Source organism: Canis lupus, chromosome X (assembly GCF_011100685.1).
Source record: "Canis lupus familiaris isolate Mischka breed German Shepherd chromosome X, alternate assembly UU_Cfam_GSD_1.0, whole genome shotgun sequence".
Lineage (NCBI taxonomy): Eukaryota > Metazoa > Chordata > Mammalia > Carnivora > Canidae > Canis > Canis lupus.
In genome coordinates, this window is record NC_049260.1 from 84903572 (window position 1) to 84924531 (window position 20960).

Genomic DNA, 20960 nt, shown 5'->3' on the forward strand with positions numbered 1-20960 from the left:
GGCTCCCTGCATGGAGCCTGCTTCTCCCTCTGCCTGTGTCTCTGCCTCTCTCTCTTTGTGTCTCTCTCTCTGTCTCTCTCTCTCTGTTTCTCATGAATAAATAAATAAAATATTTTAAAAAAAGAACTGAGGGAAGTCAAGGAAGTAAAAGGAGAACGTGTAGAAGCGATGTCCATTTATCTCTCACATTTCACGGAGTGGTGGCAGCATTGAGGGCAGGAAGAAAGACTGGGAGCCAGAGTCGAGTCCTCAATAGATAAGGGGACTTGGGTGAGACCATTGAATGGCAGTAACCTCAAAGGAGGGGCTTTTGTAGGCAAATGAAGAAGTACTGATCTCAGATCAACAGTTTGGAATTAAAAGGGGAAAACCCTGCCCTTCCCTATTCCTCTATGCCCAAGAACTTGGGATGGGGAAGAATAAGCAGTATCTTTCAGGATTATCTGAGGCAGTGGTACCCTCATTGGAGAGTAGATCTAAAAGTTGTTTTTCTCCACCCCAGTTGCTTAGTGGAACTACCTGAAGAGCTTTAAAAATTAAGGGTGCTGGGGTCTGCCCCAGACTAACTGAATCTGAATCTCTGGGGATGAGGTTCTCTCTATCTTATATAAAGAATTGTAAGGGAATTGGTAATGGAATAAGCTGCAGCCACTGGGGAAATGCAGAACATTGATTGGGGTAGGGCATAGAGGAGATAACAGATGACTGGGGTAGAGACTTTTCTTTCTTTAACATATAGTGGGATGGAGAAAGCTGTCAAGATGAGAGACTATAGGGAGGTTCACTGGCCCCTAGAGCTATAACCAGAACTCATGCACACCCAGAGGGTCCCAAGGCCAAACACTTTGCAGTCTGTGGTCTAGTTGGCAATCTGTGACCTTTGTTCTATGTTCCAGTAAGGTATGGGTGATAACACTTAGAAAGTGGTACTCACTTGGGCTTTTGCTCTCTGCAAACATCAACCCAGAGCTGATCAGACTGAGTCTTATCAAGCCAAGATTCAAGTTAGACTGAATCTTAATATAAACAACCAGTGCTCAACAGAATTTTCTGGTGGGGAGATAGACATTTTAGTATTCCAAAAAAGGAAAAGAAAGACAAAAAAAATTCTCATCTAAGCTCCATTCAATCACTAAACATTTACTGAAGTCTAGAGCTCAAAAATGTTGCTTTTTAAAATGCTACTGAATAATAAATGGTGTAGCTGTTAAGAACTTGGGCTCTATAGATGCAGTTGGGACCTACATTCAAATTCTGGCTGTGACGCCTGCCAGCTGTGTAACCCTGGGCAAGTGGTTGAACCTCACTCTCACTTTTACCTATCTATAAAGCAATAATAAAATACTAAAAAAGTTTACCTAATGAGATTGTGGTGGAGATGAAATGAGATGACCCTAGAAGGACTTTTTGCACATGGGGCATGTTCCATAAATGATAATCATTAAGTTTGTGGACATAAGCCAGGTGCTAGGGAATATAAGAATGAGTAAGATACAGTCTCTGCTGTCAGGTATCTCAAATTTTAGCTAGAGAGACAGGTATGTAAAGAAGAAATAACAATCTAGTGTTGATATATGCGAAGATCAGAGTATGTACCAGACAGTTCTATCAGAGCATGAAGAGAAGGGCATTTAACCTTGTCTGCAGAGGGATGACAGGACAAGACTTGTAAAAGAAGAGGAAGCCCAAGAATGAGTCTTCAAGAATAAAGACTGATGGGAGTTACCCACCCAAAGTGTGGGATGAGGGATCTTGGTAAGAGGTAAGACTTGCCAGGCCTTGGCTTAGCATTAAAGTCTTGGCAGTAAGAGAATATCCAGCAGTTTAGAAAGCATGACATGGGTATGGGACAGTGGGGGCTATGGCAAGAATAGACAATGGAGAGGTAAGCTGGGGGCAAATCATGTAGGTCCTTGGGTAGCATGCTAATGAGTATGAACTTTTGCCATATGTAGAATGGGGGGCTGTTTAAGGATCTTTTTTTAAGATTTTATTTATTTATTCATGAGAGACACAGAGAGAGAGGCAGAGATACAGGCAGAGGGAGAAGCAGGCCCCATGCAGGGAGCCTGATGTGGGACTCGATCCCGGGACTCCAGGATCACACCCTGGGCCGAAGGCAGGCGCTAAACCGCTGAGCCACCCAGGGATCCCCATGTTTAAGGATCTTAATGGCAGGAATATGGTCAGATTTGTAGACTTCAAAGATTACTCTGGACACAAAGTAATGATAGTAAGGGACAAGATTGGAAGCAATAAGACCAGGTGAGCAATACTGGTACCTTAGACTAAGGTAATGGTTTTGGGGGACAAAAGGAAGAAGGTAGATTCAAGACGAGTTTGGGAGATAGAATAGAACTTGGGGACCAATTAAGGTAGAAATGCAGTGGGAGTCAAAGACACTCCCAAATTTATAGCTTGGGCAGTTGGTCCAGTGCTGAATTACCCCATAGCCAGAGTAAATGTGTGCTACAGGCCTCACAAATCAGGGCGCCCCCAAAACTGGCCACATTTTTACTTTATATATTGAGTTTTTAGAAAAACTTCATCACCAACGGAGTACAGGAGCTTTTTGGATCTGCTTACCTTTTTAAGCCTTAGTATTGTTTTTATTTGAATTATATATTGGGGAAGGGGATTATAATCTTCTCGTTGCTCAGGGCCTCCCAAAGAAGAGGTGTGTAAAGCCTGAATCCTTCTCTGATCTGGATGGTTAGTGGTATCATTTCACTGAGAGTATGTGGACATTGGAAGAAGAGCAAGTTTGGGCTTCCTGCCTTTGTTACACTTAGCCCTGAGTGAAGGGAATGGCATGATCAGGCTGGTAAGGGACTGGCAATCAGGTAGCCTTCTAGAGAGATTCCATCCACTCAGCCCAAGTGGAATGGTTATGGCTAAGTCAATGTGCTTCAAACATTCAGCCAATACTAATGGAAAGTAAGGAAAGACTGTTTACTGGCAAGAGAGATCACGAATGCAAGTTGAGCTACAGGTTCTCAACCTGGAGTTTGGGGGAGTTTTGAACCTCTGAAATTATATGCAAAATTGTGTAGATGTGTGCAGTGCAATTTATGGGCAGAAGTTCCACAGCTTTCTTCAGATTTTCAGAGCAGTCTTTGACCCCAAGAAAGTCAGGATCACTAGGAGTATATTAACTGTGAAGCGAATAAAGCTTCCCTAGAGCTCCTCACTGGCCTGGGGCTCTTCCAGGGCCCTCAAAAAGACCTTAGCCATCTTGCATTGTTTTTCCTTAAAGGGAGCATTCACCTCTCAAATTGTATAAAGTGTTTGGTCCCACAGTACCTGCATCTACCCCTGCCAACCACAGATTAGTGAATTACCCAGCATGGGTTGGTATCTGGGAGTGGATGCCCTCCAAGAGTAACGAGCATGAGGAAAGGATTATTAAAAGTCAACGACTGCATTAATAAAGGCAGAAGGAGAAGCAAATGCCAATCAAATAAAGAACAGTCACCAAAGGAGGAGGAGATCACATTGTGAAGGAAGTAAAAAGAGAGGTAGCCAACTTCATCCAACATGGATGGGAAAGCAGGGGAGAGGAAAAACAAGGATACGCACGGTTCCAGGAGTAGCTAGGATACCTGCATGGTGGCCACCCAATATATGAATGATAGCTTACTATCTCTCATTCTGTCCGGGGAAGGGAGAGGGCGGGGGTGGGGGAGGAAACTTTGGAAAATGATTGTTAAAGTTTCGTTGTTTAGCAGAAAAATAATCATTTTTACATTTTGTGCAAAACATTCTACATTTTCAGATCATTTAAGTGAGCACTACATACTGTCAGTGTGAATGTAGGGCCTTGAAAAGCATTTTGCGGTTTTGTTTTTGTTTTTGTTTTTTGAGCTTGGTTATAAAAGCAATCTCCTGTGTTAAAATGTGTGAATAGTTTGATAATTTGTACACATAATCAAGGGCATCTCAGCTGGACTTTGTGTTGGCTGCTGTATAGAACATGAACAAATGTCAAGGGATAGAAAATTACTTTAGATATTTAAAAGAGAAGAAATAAATAGTCTGTTTTGTAACAAGTTTCTGTAAATAAAATAATTTATATTATTTATAAGAAAAGGTTGTGCTTTGCTTTATGAGAAATTAGTTTGTGGAACAAACATGTTACTAAATGGGCAATAAAATTAGGTCTTTTCAATAAAAAAAAAAAAACAGCGGAGGTAGTAGTACAAACAAAAAACTCTGCACTTCCCTATTCAGTTAGGATGATACTCAGTAAAGTAGGTTTACTGTAATAATCGCATCTATGTGGAAGTGAAGTTGAATGGCACACATGTACTTTTCAAAATGAATCCTAATGTGTTCTATGGCCAGGCAGAGGCCCTGAGTGACCTTTGTCTACTCTTCCACCCCCAACCCCACTTCTGAATCTTTCTTTCCTAATCCTGTATCCTAATCTTCTTACTCCTTGAACATCCATATTTCTGCCCCATCTCTCTGTCTTCTGGCTGGAAATAGGGAGCAGTGAAAGAGGATAGAAAGAGAAAAGAAGTCATAAGAGTGACATTTGAACGTGAAAGATTTTGAATTAGAATTTATCCTGGATAACCCACAAAACCAGTAATCCATATATGGTTCATTGAATGCTGTCCAAAATTCAGGCCAAGAAAACATCTATTTGAACCAGCATGTTCTAAATTGGCCGCCCTGGCAATTCTGAGGTTGACTGGTTTCATTTGGGCAAATCATGCTGACTTTCCCATTATTAGGAGACTGAGTGTTATTATTATTGTCTTTGGAGTGTGAAATGTACCCTGATCAGTGATACGTGCTCTGATCTGCTTCTATGTCTATTATGGAACCTACTTGATGCCATTTTACATTTCCATAGTAACTTTCTCCTGGAATCTGTTCCAAGATAGACTAATTTCAATACTGTTCCCAACTTAACTTCTCCAGTGATAATATCTTTCAAGGCTTTTGACATATTAACTATAGATATGTTTATTCATAATTGTGTCACTATGAAAAATCTGCTACTTGAGGACAATGATTTTCAATGGCTAATATGACAAAATATATTAGAGACACAGAAAAATAGCTACTAACTGGAATGACTAAGCCAAGGCATTGATTTGAGGTTACTGAGAACTAAATAAAATTAATTCAATAAAAAGCAGCAATTTGTATTTTTTTTGCTAGCAAAGGAAATGATTAAAAACATTTTTAATGATAAAGAAAGATGTGTAACATTATTGGCTAGCAATGGTATTCTCACTGAAAGAAGACCAAGAGTCTATTAATATATGCTTCATAATGTACACATGTAAATTAAATAAGTTCTAGCTGCTTGATATTTCAATATGGTTAATGTGGAAACAATTCATAACACTTTTATACATAGCTTAAGCACTTTTCTATTTTTTCATTCTAATAGTAAGCCTTAGCTTGACTTGAGCATAATGAATTTCTTCTTTAATAAGTCCTGTTTGATCCGACAAAGCCAATTAAACACAATACACTTAGGTACCCATTGGTTACATTATTAGACTGGTAAAGGACATAAATCCGTGTGACCACAAATTTTGTTTGAACCAAATTTTGGAAATGTATAAATTATTTGGATGTAACAGTTTTGTCGAACTCTCAGCTACTTCTGCAAGATGAAATTATAATTTGTGGAGCTAAATACTGTTAAGCTTGTGTTGGAATCAATTATTCAAACTTTGTAATTGTTTCGATGAACCTAATTGTACAACTTAGTGAAGATAAAATTATATGCCCAATAAATACATGTCAACATTTTGCCTTTAGCCAATAAGAAGAAGGAGAAAGAACGCCCAGAGATCTCTCTTCCTTCAGACTTTGAACATACGATTCATGTGGGGTTTGACGCAGTCACCGGGGAGTTCACTGTAAGTAAGCTCCTTATTGTGTTTTGCAAGCCATGAAAAAATTCCTTTGTGAAAACAGGTTTCAAGAAATCATGTCCATGTCCCAGAATGTCAGGCTTGATGCTTTGGATGATTTCAAGGAAGATGGACTATGCCTAGTCAATCACACGAAAAGTACTGACAAAATTATTTTGTCCTTCATAAAAATGTCTGATCATTGTTAGTCTTCAACTTGATGTTGAAAATGTGAATTTTCCATGGCACAGGAGAGGTAGTCCTAGTAGACTGTTGAACCTCTTTATTGTTTGAAGTGAAATCAGAGAATCATTGACTCGAGTTGGCCAGTGAAGACAGTCCATCTGAATGCCAGTGAAGACAGTCCATCTGAATAATTCAGGCTTTACATTGGAACCTGGATTACTCAGATCAGCTAACCACTCTAACCAAAATTCTGTAAAATTGATTTGCTCTTCCCTTTGATTTTAAGAATGTAGCTTATTTTCAGGCTTATTAACAGGTGTATTTTATAGGCCTTCAAAACAACAAACCCCATGTTTCAGGAAGAATATTTATGGATAGTCATGTGTGCGTTAGTGGTTATGTGTTTACATATATACAATCCAATAAGAATTCTCCAGAAAGACCATAGCTATAGAGTCAGCCTTTCTTTGGATATTTGTAGTGCTCAAATAGTGCAAGATCTCAGTCATTTTGTGTGTGTGTGTGTGTGTGTGTGTGTTTTAAGATCTGGCATCTTTGTTTTTAGATGGATGAAGGAAAAGATGTGGCTAGAAATATGTCCCCAGGAGGATCAGCTACCTTTTTCCATACTAGTAAGGATCTCAATAAAAATGTACATTCTGAGATAATGAGTAATTTTTAATGCATTCAGGAAAAAAAACTTCTATAATATCACCACCGATTCTTGAGTTCTTGGTGTAAGAGATACTTTTAGATGTTAAATAATTAAATTTTCCGTCTCATAACTTGACAATTAGTAAGTAAACTCCTATGATTCAGTGAACCAAAAGGGGGCAAGGGACAAATCAACTGGATTTGAAGAAGCAAACCATGTCTCTGAATTGACAGCCAAGATACCCCCTTTTTTTTTCAATTCTGGAAGTACGCAATATGAGAATAAAATCACAATTGACTAAACATCTTGGCCTTGTAAAGTGATGTGAGCTGGTTATTTCTGTACTCTCAGTAACAAGCAGAAGAGAATGTAAAGAAGTACTAACATTGATAAAGTTGAGACACTGGTAAGATTTAACAAATTTCATCACTAGAGTCAAAGACTTTATTCAAATGGCCTTGAGTACTGTCACCACTACCATTACACCATCACCACCAAAATAAATAAATAAATAAATAAATAAATAAATAAATAAATAAATAAATAGTTTTTATAATCTGAGCAAAGATATTATGACTTTTTTGACACTGGAAACAGTAAGAGCACTTAAAATTTATAAATTTTGTCCAATAACTCTTCCCTGTTTTAAGAACATTATGTTTCCAGTTTTGACATTCTTTATTTTCTATGTGTCTTTTCTCTGTTTTAACTTATATTTTATTGCTGTCATACCATTTTTTTCCTTCCTTTTTGTGGTCTGACGTGAAAGTTTTCTCCTCCACTATTCTTGTGTGACATTCTGGTTCCTTTCCAATTTTTTTATTTTTTCCGCTCTTTCCAACTTGCTTGACATCTCGTGATCTAATCTATCTTTAGCTCTTGCTTTGTTCTTTTTGGGTTCTGAATGGAAATGAAAAAAAGTGAATCACCATCATCTTGCTGACTGCATTTTCACTTTGCTGTTGTTTAGAACCTAAAGAACCAACTAGAAGGGTGGGATATGTGATGGACACTCTTTCCAATTGTGAACAACAGTTTGATGCAACTAAACCCAAATCCAACCAAAACCTGTGCTCCCCCTCCTCCCTGACACCCAATTTAAAATAAAGCAGCTGTTTGGAGGCAGGCAGTTGTTAGAAATCCTTTGAATATACAGACAGACATAGGCTAAATTTGGAAATCTGATGCACTTATTGCCCTCATGATGGTCTTTTGAAACTACTTGTCCAAAAAAAAAAAAAAAAGAAAGAAAGAAACTACTTGTCCGTACATTATATTTAAAGATGCCACATTCTGCCCTTTTTAACTCTTTTTACCTATGGTTTACACTTACAGACTTTAAAAAATGCCAAATGGTAATAAGCTTTTAAAATCATGTTGTTGGTAGCATTTAAAATCGGGTCCTATTTGCCACGGTACCACTAATGTAATGTGTGCACAGAGGGGGAGGGATGTATTACTAAATTTGATTATTGCTGTTGCTTAGGTTGCATTTTGAGCAATTTGTTGAACTGTCTTGTTCAGTTGTCTTCCAAGGGCCTGTCATTGTGAATATTTGGACTCCAATTTGGTGTGCCGCTTGGTGATTGTCCTATGGCTAGTTGGCCCATATGACCTTGTATGCTTGGGTATGCACTTGGGCCCTGAGATTCAAAGTAGGTTGGGAGGTGAGATTTGGGATACTAAAGTATTAAAAGTCCTTACCCTTTATATTGCCATTTTTGTCCTAAATACTTCAGAACTCCCCCTTCCAGACCTCTAGACCTGTGACGGTCGCTTCAAGTCAATCAGAGGGAAAAATGGTATGAGTGATATAAATGATCATTTCTCATGATAAGATAAATGCTTGGCCTGTTGTATCATGCTGCCATTCTCCTGGGCTACACCGGACAATCCCCAGCTTGTTGTACATCTGGTTGTTTTTGTACATGTGGTCAGGCATTGATATGTGCTCCTGCTTCTGATGCTCATACTTCTAGGTCTCCATTAGCTGTCTTAACTTTTGGGATTTGTACCTCAATTTGGAGCAATGAGATGGCTTTCTGATTAAGTGCCTCTGTGGCACACATTCAAATTTAAGCGTCAGGTCTTATTGATGGACTAGTTTATCTCAACTTATCAAAGAAAAAAGAGACTATGTCAGCAGTGTAGTCATGTGGTAAGTATAGTTGTCTGAAGGATCTTCTGCAATTGACAGCATGTCTTCCTGCTGTCTAGTGATCACAAGACATTTATGTATCACAAAAGTTTAGAAGTGCCATGAGAATGTATAACTGCAAATATTCTAATGATTACGGTAATGATCATGCCAGTGATGTCTGCTCTAGTGGTTATGTGCAACGCATACCTGGTTTTGTAACACTTAATAACTCCTTTGGCCATTACAGTATTAACCAAATGCTATTAATTGCACTTAGAATCAGAACTGGGATCATGCATGGGCTCCTGAGTTCAAATATGTGGCTTAAGGCTTTAGCATCAAATTGCGTGATTAATGCATGTCAAAGTGTCGTTTCACTGTGCTTGGAGTGACCCCAAATGCCAGGAAATCAAAGACCTATATCCCAAATCAAACCAGTTGGGTCGAAGCATGTCTCTGTAGCTTTGGAGACAGTATCTTTCTTTAGACAAAGCTGCTATCTTATATCCGATCTTATTTTGTGGGAAGTGCGACTTTAGAACTGCAGCATTAAAATGGAAATTGTTCATATATGGCTTGAAATGAAATGGTTTCCCTTTCCCTGGCCTAAAGAAACTTTTTAAAGGTAGAGTCTGGCTGCGTGGGAAATCCTTAATAATCTAGTTTTCCCTAGACCAGTCACGACTTTAGGTGCAACATGCGGAAGAGTCGCATCAATGAGAATGAAGTTAAATTTAGCATCACCATGTTGCCATCCTGTCCATTTTAGCCACACAGACACTTCCACTGTGAAACCGGAAATGGTTCACCAGAATTGGGAATTGAAATTTGTAAGTTCATCACATGGCCATTGGCTACTTGTGATTACCCAGTCGTAAATACAGACTTACAAATTATTGTCCAAGCTTTTCATGATGCCATCCTTCTTTCCTCCAAAGTCATGTTTCTGCCTTCTGGTAATTTCTCTGGTCACCCACTTAACAGTAATTCTTATTGTGTATTTCTGGAGGAAGCATCTGGCCCAAAGTGGAAATTATGCGTCTAAACATTAGAAAGTTGTCTTTTTTCTGTTTTCTTAAATCCGTTGTCCTGTATCCTGTCCTGCCCCCACCCCGCGTTAGTTAAAACCTTTCTATTTTCATAACCGCCCCACTTTAGAAGGGATTAACCCCCCTCCCCATTCAGACCCATTGGTTTCATCTCCTCCCACCTTCTAAGTTGTCCCACATTCTGTTTTAACTTTCTTTTCTTTCTTTATTTACGTCCATTACAGCCAGATCTCTATGGCTCACAGATGTGCCCAGGGAAGCTCCCAGAGGTGCGTCACAGGCCCAAAAGAAGCTTGCATCAAAGTGCTTCTTTGAGATGTCATAGCACTGCAGCAGCAGGTTCATGTGTGTGCAGTAGAATTGTTGCTTGGCTTATCTCACTTTTTTGTTGTCATTCCCAAACTCTGGAGGCCCACGTCACACATTGTCTTGCCGAGACTTCGTAGGACCAGGCCACATAAATTGTGTCTAGATGCACTTAGGAATGGGGTGTCTGTTTCTCACTCCAAGTTGCTCTTGGAGTCTGTACAATTACAAAATGGGGACATCCGTAGGCTGAGCACGTAGGGAAAGAATGCTAAATGCTCAATGTGAAACTTAACCTTCTGGTGGAATTCGTGCAATTGTCCTTGGTCAGATTTCCAAATACTCCCTCCTCTCTGCTCTAAATGCTTTGGATTATTGCCAATTCTCACCAGGCTTCGGCATGGTCGTCATAGTCCCCAGGTTCTATGTGGCCAATGAACAAAGAGGGGATGGAGGGAGGAGAGGAGAGACTATTTAGCATCTCCGTGCCTGTGGCTCCTCCACTATTCTATTTTGGTCTCTTCTCAGTCCCCCTCTGTATTAAAGCCCTTGACACCCTACCCCCACCCCGCCAAATTGCATTTTGTAATCACAAAGTGTAAACTGACCATGGGTGAGGCTTTTCTTTTATTCGGAATGATCCCCCAATTAATAACATGCCCAGAAACAGCTTCTGTTATTCCAGTCATATAAAATCCATTGATCTGCACTATACTACACTGTGCACAAATTTAGAGAAGTCTTGCTATGTCTGCCCTGAGTCGCCAGAAAAAATAAGCTAAGCCGTAAACATCATTTCATGGATGAGCAGAATTAATATGGAGGTGATTTTCATGCGCTTTTTTTTTTCTATCACAGTCATACTCCCACCCACCCTTTTTAAGTTGGATCCTAGTTTTACCTATGTGTTTTAATTAGAAAAGAGAATGATTGCATTATTAAGTTACTAACTTTAAATCTAGAGTGTCACTTCAGTTTCCCAAGTGTAATCCTACAGGTAGCATGGGCTTCTTGGTGAAGAACTTTACTGGAACATAAAAATGCAGCTGCTGAATGTTCTGAGCTCCATTCTTTCTCTTTGGTTGTCCACAGGGGATCCCTGAGCAGTGGGCACGGTTACTCCAAACCTCCAACATAACAAAACTGGAACAGAAGAAGAACCCACAAGCTGTTCTCGATGTTCTCAAATTCTATGATTCCAAAGAAACAGTCAACAACCAGAAATACATGAGCTTTACATCAGGAGGTAAGAGTAAATCCAAAGTATCAAAGAGAGAAGTAATTCTTATCTCAGGACCTTGGGATTAGAACAGAATGCCTGTAGGGCATCTGAAGTCCGTTCTACTTCCTTTTTTTTTCAAGATTTTATTTATTTATCCATGAAAGATGCAGAGAGAGAGAGACAGAGGCAGAGACACAGGCAGAAGGGAGAAGCAGGCTCCATGCAGGGAGCCCAACGTGGGACTCGACCCCGGGTCTTCAGGATCACACCCTGGGCTGAACACGGCGCTAAACTACTGAGCCACCAGGGCTGCCCTCAGTTCTACTTCCTTCCCCAAATGACATCAACATCAGTAAATTGAAAGATGTTCTGGAAGTTGAAGTTGACATTAGGAGGTTTACTACTTGGGTGTGTTTAGAACTCAAGGAGGGGGATTGCTCATGAAGCAGTGGTTGTCAGTTTCAATCACAATTGTTCTGTCTCTGCACTGGAATGAAGAAGACAGTTACTTAGAATCAGGCCTTGTGAAGTGACCATGAAATAAGAGGTGTATGAATCAAAACATGGTCTCCTGAAATGTATTTTATCCTTTTGATTCATTGACTTATACTGTGATGATACAGCACACATTTTGTGGTTGCCATTTTGTTCCAACCTCAAAATCAAGCTTAAAAAAAGAAATTATGCCTGGCTATTTATAAGAAATTAAAATGTCTGTGTTCTGGCAAAATCTTGACTTCATTTACTAGCATGGAGGCCCAGCCCTTGTTTGAAGCTTGAACATTCACATTTGCCATGTAAGCAACTGAAAAATATATGCCAAACATTTTTGCATTTTGAGAAAGATGATCCGGGTTGCCTTTCTAGAACAACTTATTATTTAACATCTAAAAAAAGAAGAGAATCCTATCATTAGTGCCCCAGCTGTAAAGTGCCCCTATCTCTCAGCATTGGTTTTAATATAGAGTAGGCTTGAAATATCTTCAGGAATAGTGCAAGGACTTACTTAGAAGGGGAGGAGTGTCTCATTTGGTTCTAACAAATGTCAAAGCCCAAACTTAAAATGTATAGTAATTCATGTGCTCCACAGGATGTTTTTGACTGAGATTGCTTTGCTTGATGGCTGTTCTCTAATGGAGAAAACCTAAAAGGAAAAAAAGCCATCAAGGAGAGCTTTTTAGGTATTTCGTTTTCCGTGTGGAGTGAAATGTCTCAGAGATCCTAGTGATACTTCAAACAGTGCTTAATGTGAAGAAGTCTAGAACTGCCCTCCGGGCCCACTGTAGAACCACAGGTGACCAGAACCAAAAATGCATCATTCTAGTATTTGAGCTGAGTGAAACTCACCAGACATTCTGTGGATGTTCTAGTGTTGAGACTGAGGAATAGGGTGGGAGGAGCGCAGGGGAGGAGAAAGAGAAAGGAAGAAAGGGACAGTAAAAGGGAGGAAGGAAGAGAAAGGAGGGAGGGAGGAGGAGAGGGAAGGAGGAAGTAAGGGAGAAATTCTGGATATGTATAGACTCATACCAATCAGGAGTAGGTAATCTTGGGGCACCTGTGTGGCTCAGTCAGTTAAGCATCCAACCCTTGATTCCGATTCAGGTCACCATCTCAGGGTCCTGGGATAGAGCCCTGCATCGGGCTCTCTGCTCAGTGGGGAGTCTGCTCTAGGGTTCTCTCCCGTCTTCCGCTGTCCCTCCCCCTGCTTGCATGCACGTTCATGCACACATGCACTCTCTCAAATAAATTAAATCTGAGTAAGTAATCTCAATATTACACATATAGATGAGATTCGCTGGAGGCCTTTATTAAGGTCTATAAAATGACATGGTGAACCTTGCAAGGATATGAGTTATTTTCAGAACAATGATGTCATTTGTCATAGCATCTATTCAATATTGAATAGGAGAATTTCCTTCTGGTCAAATTAATTAATTAATACAAAATACAAAATAATTAATACAACTTAATTGTTTATTAAGTCTGGTTTCTAAATGAGGCAGACTTCATAAAATAAATGTGACATCTTTATCTTTTCTTTTCAGATAAAAGCGCACATGGATACATAGCTGCCCATCCCTCGGTAAGTGAAAAATTGAAAATGGTTTGGGGGGATCAGTGTTTATGGCAGTCCAATAGGATACCATTGTACAGATTCAGTTTAGATAGAGACTCTTTTAAAAAACAGTTTTTAAAGGTATAATTTAGATCTATAAAATTCACCCATTTTTAAACGTACAGTTTGATGAGTGTAGATAAATGTATATACCAGTGCTACTGTCACCACAGTCCAGTTTTAGAATACATTTATCACCTCCTAAGTTCCTTTATGCCTGCTTACAGTTATTCCCCATCCCACCCCCATCCCCTAGCTCCAGGCTATTACTAATCTGGTAGTATGGATTTGTTTTTCTGGACATTTCATGTAAATGAAATAATATAGTATATGACCTTTTGGGATTGGCTTTTTTTCACTCAGCATAATGCTCTTACGGTTCATCCGAGTTGTGTGTTATCAGTAATTTGTCCTTTTTATTGCTAAGTAGTACTCCATGGAATGGATGTGCCACTCTGGTTAACAATTTACCCATGGAAGGCTCTCCGGACCATTGGCAGTTTTTGGCTATTGTAAATAATCTACTATGAACATGCATGTATGAATCTTTATGTAAATAAATGTTTCTATTTCTTTTACACAAAGAATCTTGAAAATAATAATCATAATGATAGTGGCTTCTCTCTACTCAACACTTAAATGTGCCAGGCACTGATATAATAACAGTATGCATTCACTTAACCTTTCTTGCCACCAGATTAGGTAAGTCTTAATCACTGTCTCCATTTTAAAGATGAGTTTCAGAGAGGTAAAATAATTCATCTGAGGTCATATCACTGTACTTTTGAGTGTCACCTGTTCTGATAAACAGATCCAGTGGAGGAAGTGACTTTGCCCAAACTCATATAGTTTTATCAGAACCTAGAAAATAAGTAACTGAGTTCAAAGTTCTTAGAAGTGATAGAGTATCTGCAAGAATATCCATACACATGAGACAGAAAATTATCTTAGACAAGGCTAACCTTTGTGTGATTTTATTGTGAAATAATTAACATCAGTGAGAGTTTCCTAACTGTTGATTTGAAGAGTCATGGATAACAACCTTTTATAGAGGACAGATGCTGGCCTGCTTAATGTCACCCTGGGTGACAAGTGTGATAGTAGTAGATCATTAATGGTAAAGAGTAAAGGCCATGAAATTGTGGGGAAGTTCCTCAAAAATTAAAAATAGAATTACCATGGGATCCAGCAATCCCACTTCTGGATTTATACCCAAAAGAATTGACAGTAAGTTCTCTCTTTTTTTTAAAGATTTTATTTTTTCATGAGAGACAGAGAGTGAGAGGCAGAGGCAGAGGGAGAAGTAGCAGGCTCCCCGAGAAGCAGGGAGCCTGATGTAGGACTTGATCCCAGGACCCTGGGATCACGAGCTGAGCCGAAGGCAGACACTTAACTGACTGAGCCACCCAAGTGCCCTGACAGCAGGTTTTCAAACATATTTTCATACACTCGTGTTCATAGCAGCATTATTCACAGTATACAAAAGGTAGAAGGAACCCATGTGGCCATCAACAGATGAATGGATAAATAAATGTGGTATATTCATACCATGGAATATCATTTTTTTATGGAATATCATTTAGCCTTAAAAAGGAAGGACATTCTGGGGCACCCAGGTGGCTCAGTTGGTTGGGTGTCCAACTCTTGATCTCAGCCCAGGTCTTGATCTCAGTGTCATGAGTTCAAGCTCCATGCTCAGCATGGAGCCCACCCTTAAAAAAAAAGGAAGGGTATTCTGACACATTGATACATGCTATCACATGGATGAACCTTGAGGACATTATACCAAGTGAAATAATCCATTTATTAAAAGACAAATGTATGATTCTATTTATATGATCTACAGACTACTCTGTATACAAAGTTCAATTTTTGCAAGATGGAAAGGGTTCTGGAGATTGGTTGCACAATACTGTGAATATACTTAACACTACTGAACTGTGCATTTAAAAATGGCTAAGGGCAGCTTGGGTGGCTCAGCAGTTTAGCACCACCTTCAGCCCAGGGCCTGATCCTGGAGTCCTGGGATTGAGTCCCACGTCGGGCTCCCTGAATGGAGCCTGCTTCTTCCTCTGCCTGTGTCTCTGCTTCTCTCTGTGTGTCTCTAATGAATAAATAAATAAATCTTAAAAAAAATAAGAATAAAAATGGCTAAGATGGTAAATTTTATGCCATGTATATTTTACCACAATTAAACATAAAAATAGGGATGCCTGGGTGGCTTAGTGGTTGAGCATCTGCCTTTGGCTCAAGTCGTGATCCCGGTGTCCTGGGATCGAGTCCCATATCAGGCTCCCCATAGGGAGCCTGCTTCTCTCTCTATGTCTCTCATGAATAAATAAAATATTTATCAAAAAATAAAAATAAAAAAGTATGAAGGCTCTGTACATAGATGTTTAGTCTTATTGTATGAATTTTTAATGTGATAATGCATAAATATACTTAGTATACCACCTAGCACATACTCTATGTTTATTAAATGTAAGCTAAAGCAAAACTGCCAACCTTACATGATCTACACTTATCTTACTGCCCTTGCTTTAATTAATATCATTATTGTATAATAAATACTAGCTGGGTATTCTGGCAAAGAAATAGTTGGTATTTTTTTAGGTAGGTAGGTCAGTTATTTTAAACACTAATCTGCTAGGACAGTCTTTAGATTGATATTTATTTTTGTCAATAGTTCGTATCTCCTGAAATACTGTCCCTTTCTTTTGAGCTTGCTTCTACTGGTTTTGTTTGTGGAATTTAAACTAAATCTACATAATGATCAAAATATTCCACCAAATCAGAAAACAATGATGTTCTCACTGTTGGGAAATAAAACAACTGGATATTTACTTTTCTCACATATATTTATCAAGTGCCTTCTTACAAACACTAGGAAATCTGGAGCTCATTCTGGTAAGGAAAGAGAAGTGTGTATATAAAAAAACATAATACAATATGGACCATGTTACATACTGTAAAATACGTCCATTTGCTTTGAGAACTCAGAGACAAGAGATTACTTTCAGCTGGGGAGGAAAAAGGAAGCAAGCCCTGGTCTCGAAGGGCTTAAGCTCAGTGCCTGGTACAACATGGGTACTTACATGGTACATATTTGTTGAATGTTGAATGTTGAGTTGAAAAAAGCATCATAAGGATGCCTGGGTGACTCAGCTTTTGAGTGTCTACCTTGGGCTCAGGGCACGATCCTGGAGTCCTGGGATTGAGTCCTGAATCGGGCTCCCTGCATGGAGCCTGCTTCTCCTTCTGCCTGTGTCTCTACCTTTCACTCTCTCCCTGTGTCTCTCATGAATAAATAAAATCTTTTTTTTAAAGGAAAAGGCTTCATAGAAAAGGTGACATTTGAGCTAGATTGCGAAGGTCAGGTAGGATTTGGATCTGTGAAAGGAAGGCATTCTAAGCAAAAGGAAAAACATATAAAGGGCACAGTAGTAAGGAGAGCACGAGGACAAAAAGGTGGTTTTGAATGAAGACAGATGCAAGAAAAGGAATCCTAGGAATTAAGCCTTGAGCATTAATTTGGAGCCAAATCAATAGCAGCCCTTAAATGGTATTCTAAGAAATCTGGCCTATTTGCAATGATGTGGATAGGGCTAGAGTGTGTTATGCTAAGTGAAATGAGTCACTCAGAGAAAGACAAATACCATATGATCTCATTCCTATGTGGAATTGAAGAAACATAACAGCTGAACATAGGGAAAGGGGGTGGGGAAAGGGAGAGAGGAAAATAAACCATAAGAGAATCTTAAAGGTAGAAAACAAACAGGGTTAATGGAGGGAGGTGGGCAGGGAGTACCAGCTAGAGGGGTGAAGGGTATTAAGGAGGGCATATGTTGTAATGAGCGCTGGGGGTTGTATGGAGGTGATGAATCACTGAATTTTACTCCGGAAACCAATATCGCACTGTATGTTAACTAAGTAAAGCTTAAACTATAAATGAATAAATGAAAGAAAGAAAGAAAGAAAGAAAGAAAGAAAGAAAGAAAGAAAGAAAGAAAGAAAGAAAGAAAGAAAGAAAGAGAAATCAGTCAATCAATCAATCTGGCTTTTTCCCAGAGAAGCCCTTGGAGTTTTTTGGAACAGGAGAATTAGGCAAATAAAGCATACGCCTTGGGAACAGTTACCTGACAGCACATGTCCAGAGTGAATTAAGGGTGGAAGGTGAGGCTGGTTTTGATTTGTATTTCCCTGATGGCAAGTGATGTGGAGCATTTTCTCACATGCTTGTTGGCCATGAGTATATCTTCTTTGGTGAAATTTATGTTCATGTCTTCTGCCCATTTCATGATTGGATTGTTTGTTTCTTGGGTGTTGAGTTTAATAAGTTCTTTATAGATCTTGAATACTAGCCCTTTATCTGATTTGTCATTTGCAAATATCTTCTCTCATTCTGTGGGTTGTCTTTTAGTTGACTGTTTCTTTTGCTCTGCAGAAGCTTTTTATCCTGATTAAGTCTCAATAGTTCATTTTTGCTTTTGTTTCCTTTGCCTTCATAGATGTATCTTGAAAGAAGTTGCTGTGGCCAAGTTCAAAATGGGTGTTACCTGTGTTCTCCTCTAGGATTTTGATGGATTCTTGTCTCACATTTAATTTAGATCTTTCATATGATTTCACTCATATGGGGAATATAAGAAATAGTGAAAGGGAGTTTACGGGAAAGGAGAGAAAATGAGTGGGAAAAATTAGAGAGGGTGACAAAACATGAGAGACTCCTAACTCAGGGAAACGAGCAAAGGGTAGTTTAAGGGCAGGCGGGCGGCGGGATGGGGTAACTGGGTGATGGGCACTGAGGAGGGCACTTTATGGGATAAGCTCTAGGTGTTACTGTGTATGTTGGCAAATCGAACTTCAGTTAAAAAAGGGGGGGGAGGAAGGTGAGGCTGGGTGAAGGGAGACCAGTTGGAGGAGTGGCGCAGGCATCCAGGCCCATAGGTAAGGTGGTCCTGAGGGAGATAGTGGCAGTAGGAGTGGAGATGAGGTTCAAATTGCAGAAATGTTTAGGTTATTGATTGGATTTTGGGATGCTGGAGGAAAGGTCAAGGTCGAAGCTGATTGCAGACCTAAAATGGTACGACGGTGGCCAAAAGGGTGAGGATGCTATCTTTCAGGAGTTACAAAGTTCTGTGAGCAGATGCTGAGTTTTCTATTGGCCAGTTTGGAGTTTGAAGGGCTGGCAGGATTTCCAGGTGTAGTTGTTCACTAAACCGTTTAACTAAGGCTGGGTTTGTATTGATCGAATGAACTGGATTAGATGCTCAAATTTAGATTGGACCTCTTCAGTGGGACTCAGCTACTTAGGAATGGACAATTGAAAGCACCTTGTGCTCTCCTTATGGTTCCAGGGGGAGATTGCACTTGACACTGCTTATGCTTTCTTGCATTATAAACACTCCTAAGTAGACCTAGCTATCCCATAAGATCTGATTTAATAGGATTGGACTATCCCTAATCGACATAGCCTAAACCGATCAGTTTTGGTGTCCTCTAGTGGCCTGTGTGGGAATTAACATAGAAGCAGTTTATTCACTAGATATTTTAAACTAATGACCACATAACTAATATTGAATTCAGCAATACCTCCCATAATCCTGTGACATCTAGTTTACTGCTCACTCATGGTAGTTTCTTTGGTATGAGTGTATTAAACACTAAATACTGTTCAGGGACCTACTCTTCAATTTTAGGCTACTTGTACAGTTGACACAGATTGAGCTTTTGATTTGAAGTACGCATTTATTTTGTTCATCTATATTAGTGGTTCTTTTACTTCAGTGTGTGTCAAAATTGCCTGGACAGTGTGCAAGTCAAAATGGAATGGAGCCCTGAAATCTGTATCTTAACCTCCTTTGAAAAGTGGCCCACAGACCACACTTTGCATTATCTAGAGCCTCCAAGGTCCTTACTTCTAATTCCTTTGACCATTATCAATGAAGCTCAAAGGAAGAAGAGTTTCCTAAGGTAATTCCTCTAGCTAGTATATGCTCTAGAGCAGGGTTTAATAACTTATAGTCTGTACGGATGGGCTTCCTACAATCTATGAGCCCTTGAAGTTATATGGAAAAGCATATACCTACCTGTATTTTTCTGAAGAGATTGTCCAAACACTTCAGAATTCTAAAAGACCCCAGGATCCTGCTCAAGTAGAGAATCACCTCCTTTGCCCCACTGTGTGGCACAAGAAATGTATCCCAGATTTTTAATAAGACAAAAAAATTTTTTTACTTGTTGTTCATCTATTTTTTCCTTTTTGGGCTTTTTTGATTTATTTTTGAATTTTTATTTAAATTCCAGACAGTTAACATACAGTGTAATTAATATTAGTTTCAGGTGTACAATGTAGTGATTCAACACTTCCATATAGCACCCAGTGCTCATCATGACAAGTGCACTACTTAATTCCCATCACCTGTTTCACCCATCCCCCACCACCCTCCCCTCTGGTTATCATCTGAAGAGCAACCAAAGTATCTGTATTTTTTTCAAGCTTAGACAGATATAGTAATCTCAACCTAGAAGGAAGAGTGTAGCAATATTATACTTGTGGCTCCCAAAAAGACCACCAGCAAAACCTGTTAATAAGCAAAGCTGTTTATTAAACTTTAGCACCAAGAAAGAGCCCTCCCTTTAGAGGGTTTTAGCAGTGTCTTAAAAAGGAGATGTCCAGGGAGAAACTTTACAGGGTTTTAGGGCATGGCTATGTGATTTTATTTTATTTTTAAAAATTCATTTATTTATTTGAGAGAGAGAGTGCAGGGGGAGGGGCAGAGGGAGAGAGAGAAGCAGACTCCCCACTGAGTGTGGAGCTCCACGCGGGGCTCGATCTCAGGACCCTGAGATTGTGAACTGAGCGGAAATCCAGAATCAGACACTTAACCGACTGAGCCACCCAGTTGCCCTATGGCTATGTGATTTTAAAGCAGGTCTTACAAGACAAGGAACAGGTTAGGATTGTGCAGTGTTTATGATTAAATCACTTTAGATTGGTGAAGTGAGAGACTTCAAGAGAGTCTTGGTGAGCAAGCTGTTATTCGTACCAAGTAAAATACTTCAGCTGGTTCAGTCTTATCTTCCAAGAACAAGCATTTCATGGAGTAAGAAGTTGCTATTTTTGCTTGTTCTCAGTATTAACATAAAAACAGGAAAATATACTCTCATTTGATGCTGTGTAACACAGGGAAAAGAAAGTATGCCTAGCCCCAGTATTATTTACACAGGGATGGAGAAGTATGCTGGTCCAGGTCTTACTCAATACGGGGCCAGGAAATAATGCGGATTTCAGTTCTCAGTGCCAACGCCTGGTGTTCTAAGTGTGTTCTAGATAAGCTAATGCTCTCTGGCCTGACCACCATGCAAAACACAATGTCCACTGAAGGCCATGCATTCTTTCCAACCAAC

The 20960-nt window shown here is 39.5% G+C and overlaps 1 protein-coding gene across 12 annotated transcripts in view; it reads left to right on the forward strand.

The window, feature by feature from the left end:
• PAK3 (p21 (RAC1) activated kinase 3) overlaps positions 1-20960 on the forward strand; it is a 261715-nt gene that overhangs the window by 178803 nt on the left and 61952 nt on the right. For 8 of the 12 annotated variants that reach the window (XM_038588082.1, XM_038588084.1, XM_038588085.1 and 5 more), the window contains 5 exons: positions 5785-5885; positions 8460-8522; positions 10134-10178; positions 11308-11461; positions 13483-13520. In XM_038588082.1, the coding sequence (XP_038444010.1) occupies positions 5785-5885; positions 8460-8522; positions 10134-10178; positions 11308-11461; positions 13483-13520 (401 nt within the window). The remainder of the gene's footprint in view (positions 1-5784; positions 5886-8459; positions 8523-10133; positions 10179-11307; positions 11462-13482; positions 13521-20960) is intronic. The other 4 variants (XM_038588088.1, XM_038588089.1, XM_038588090.1 and 1 more) reach the window with 2 other exon arrangements.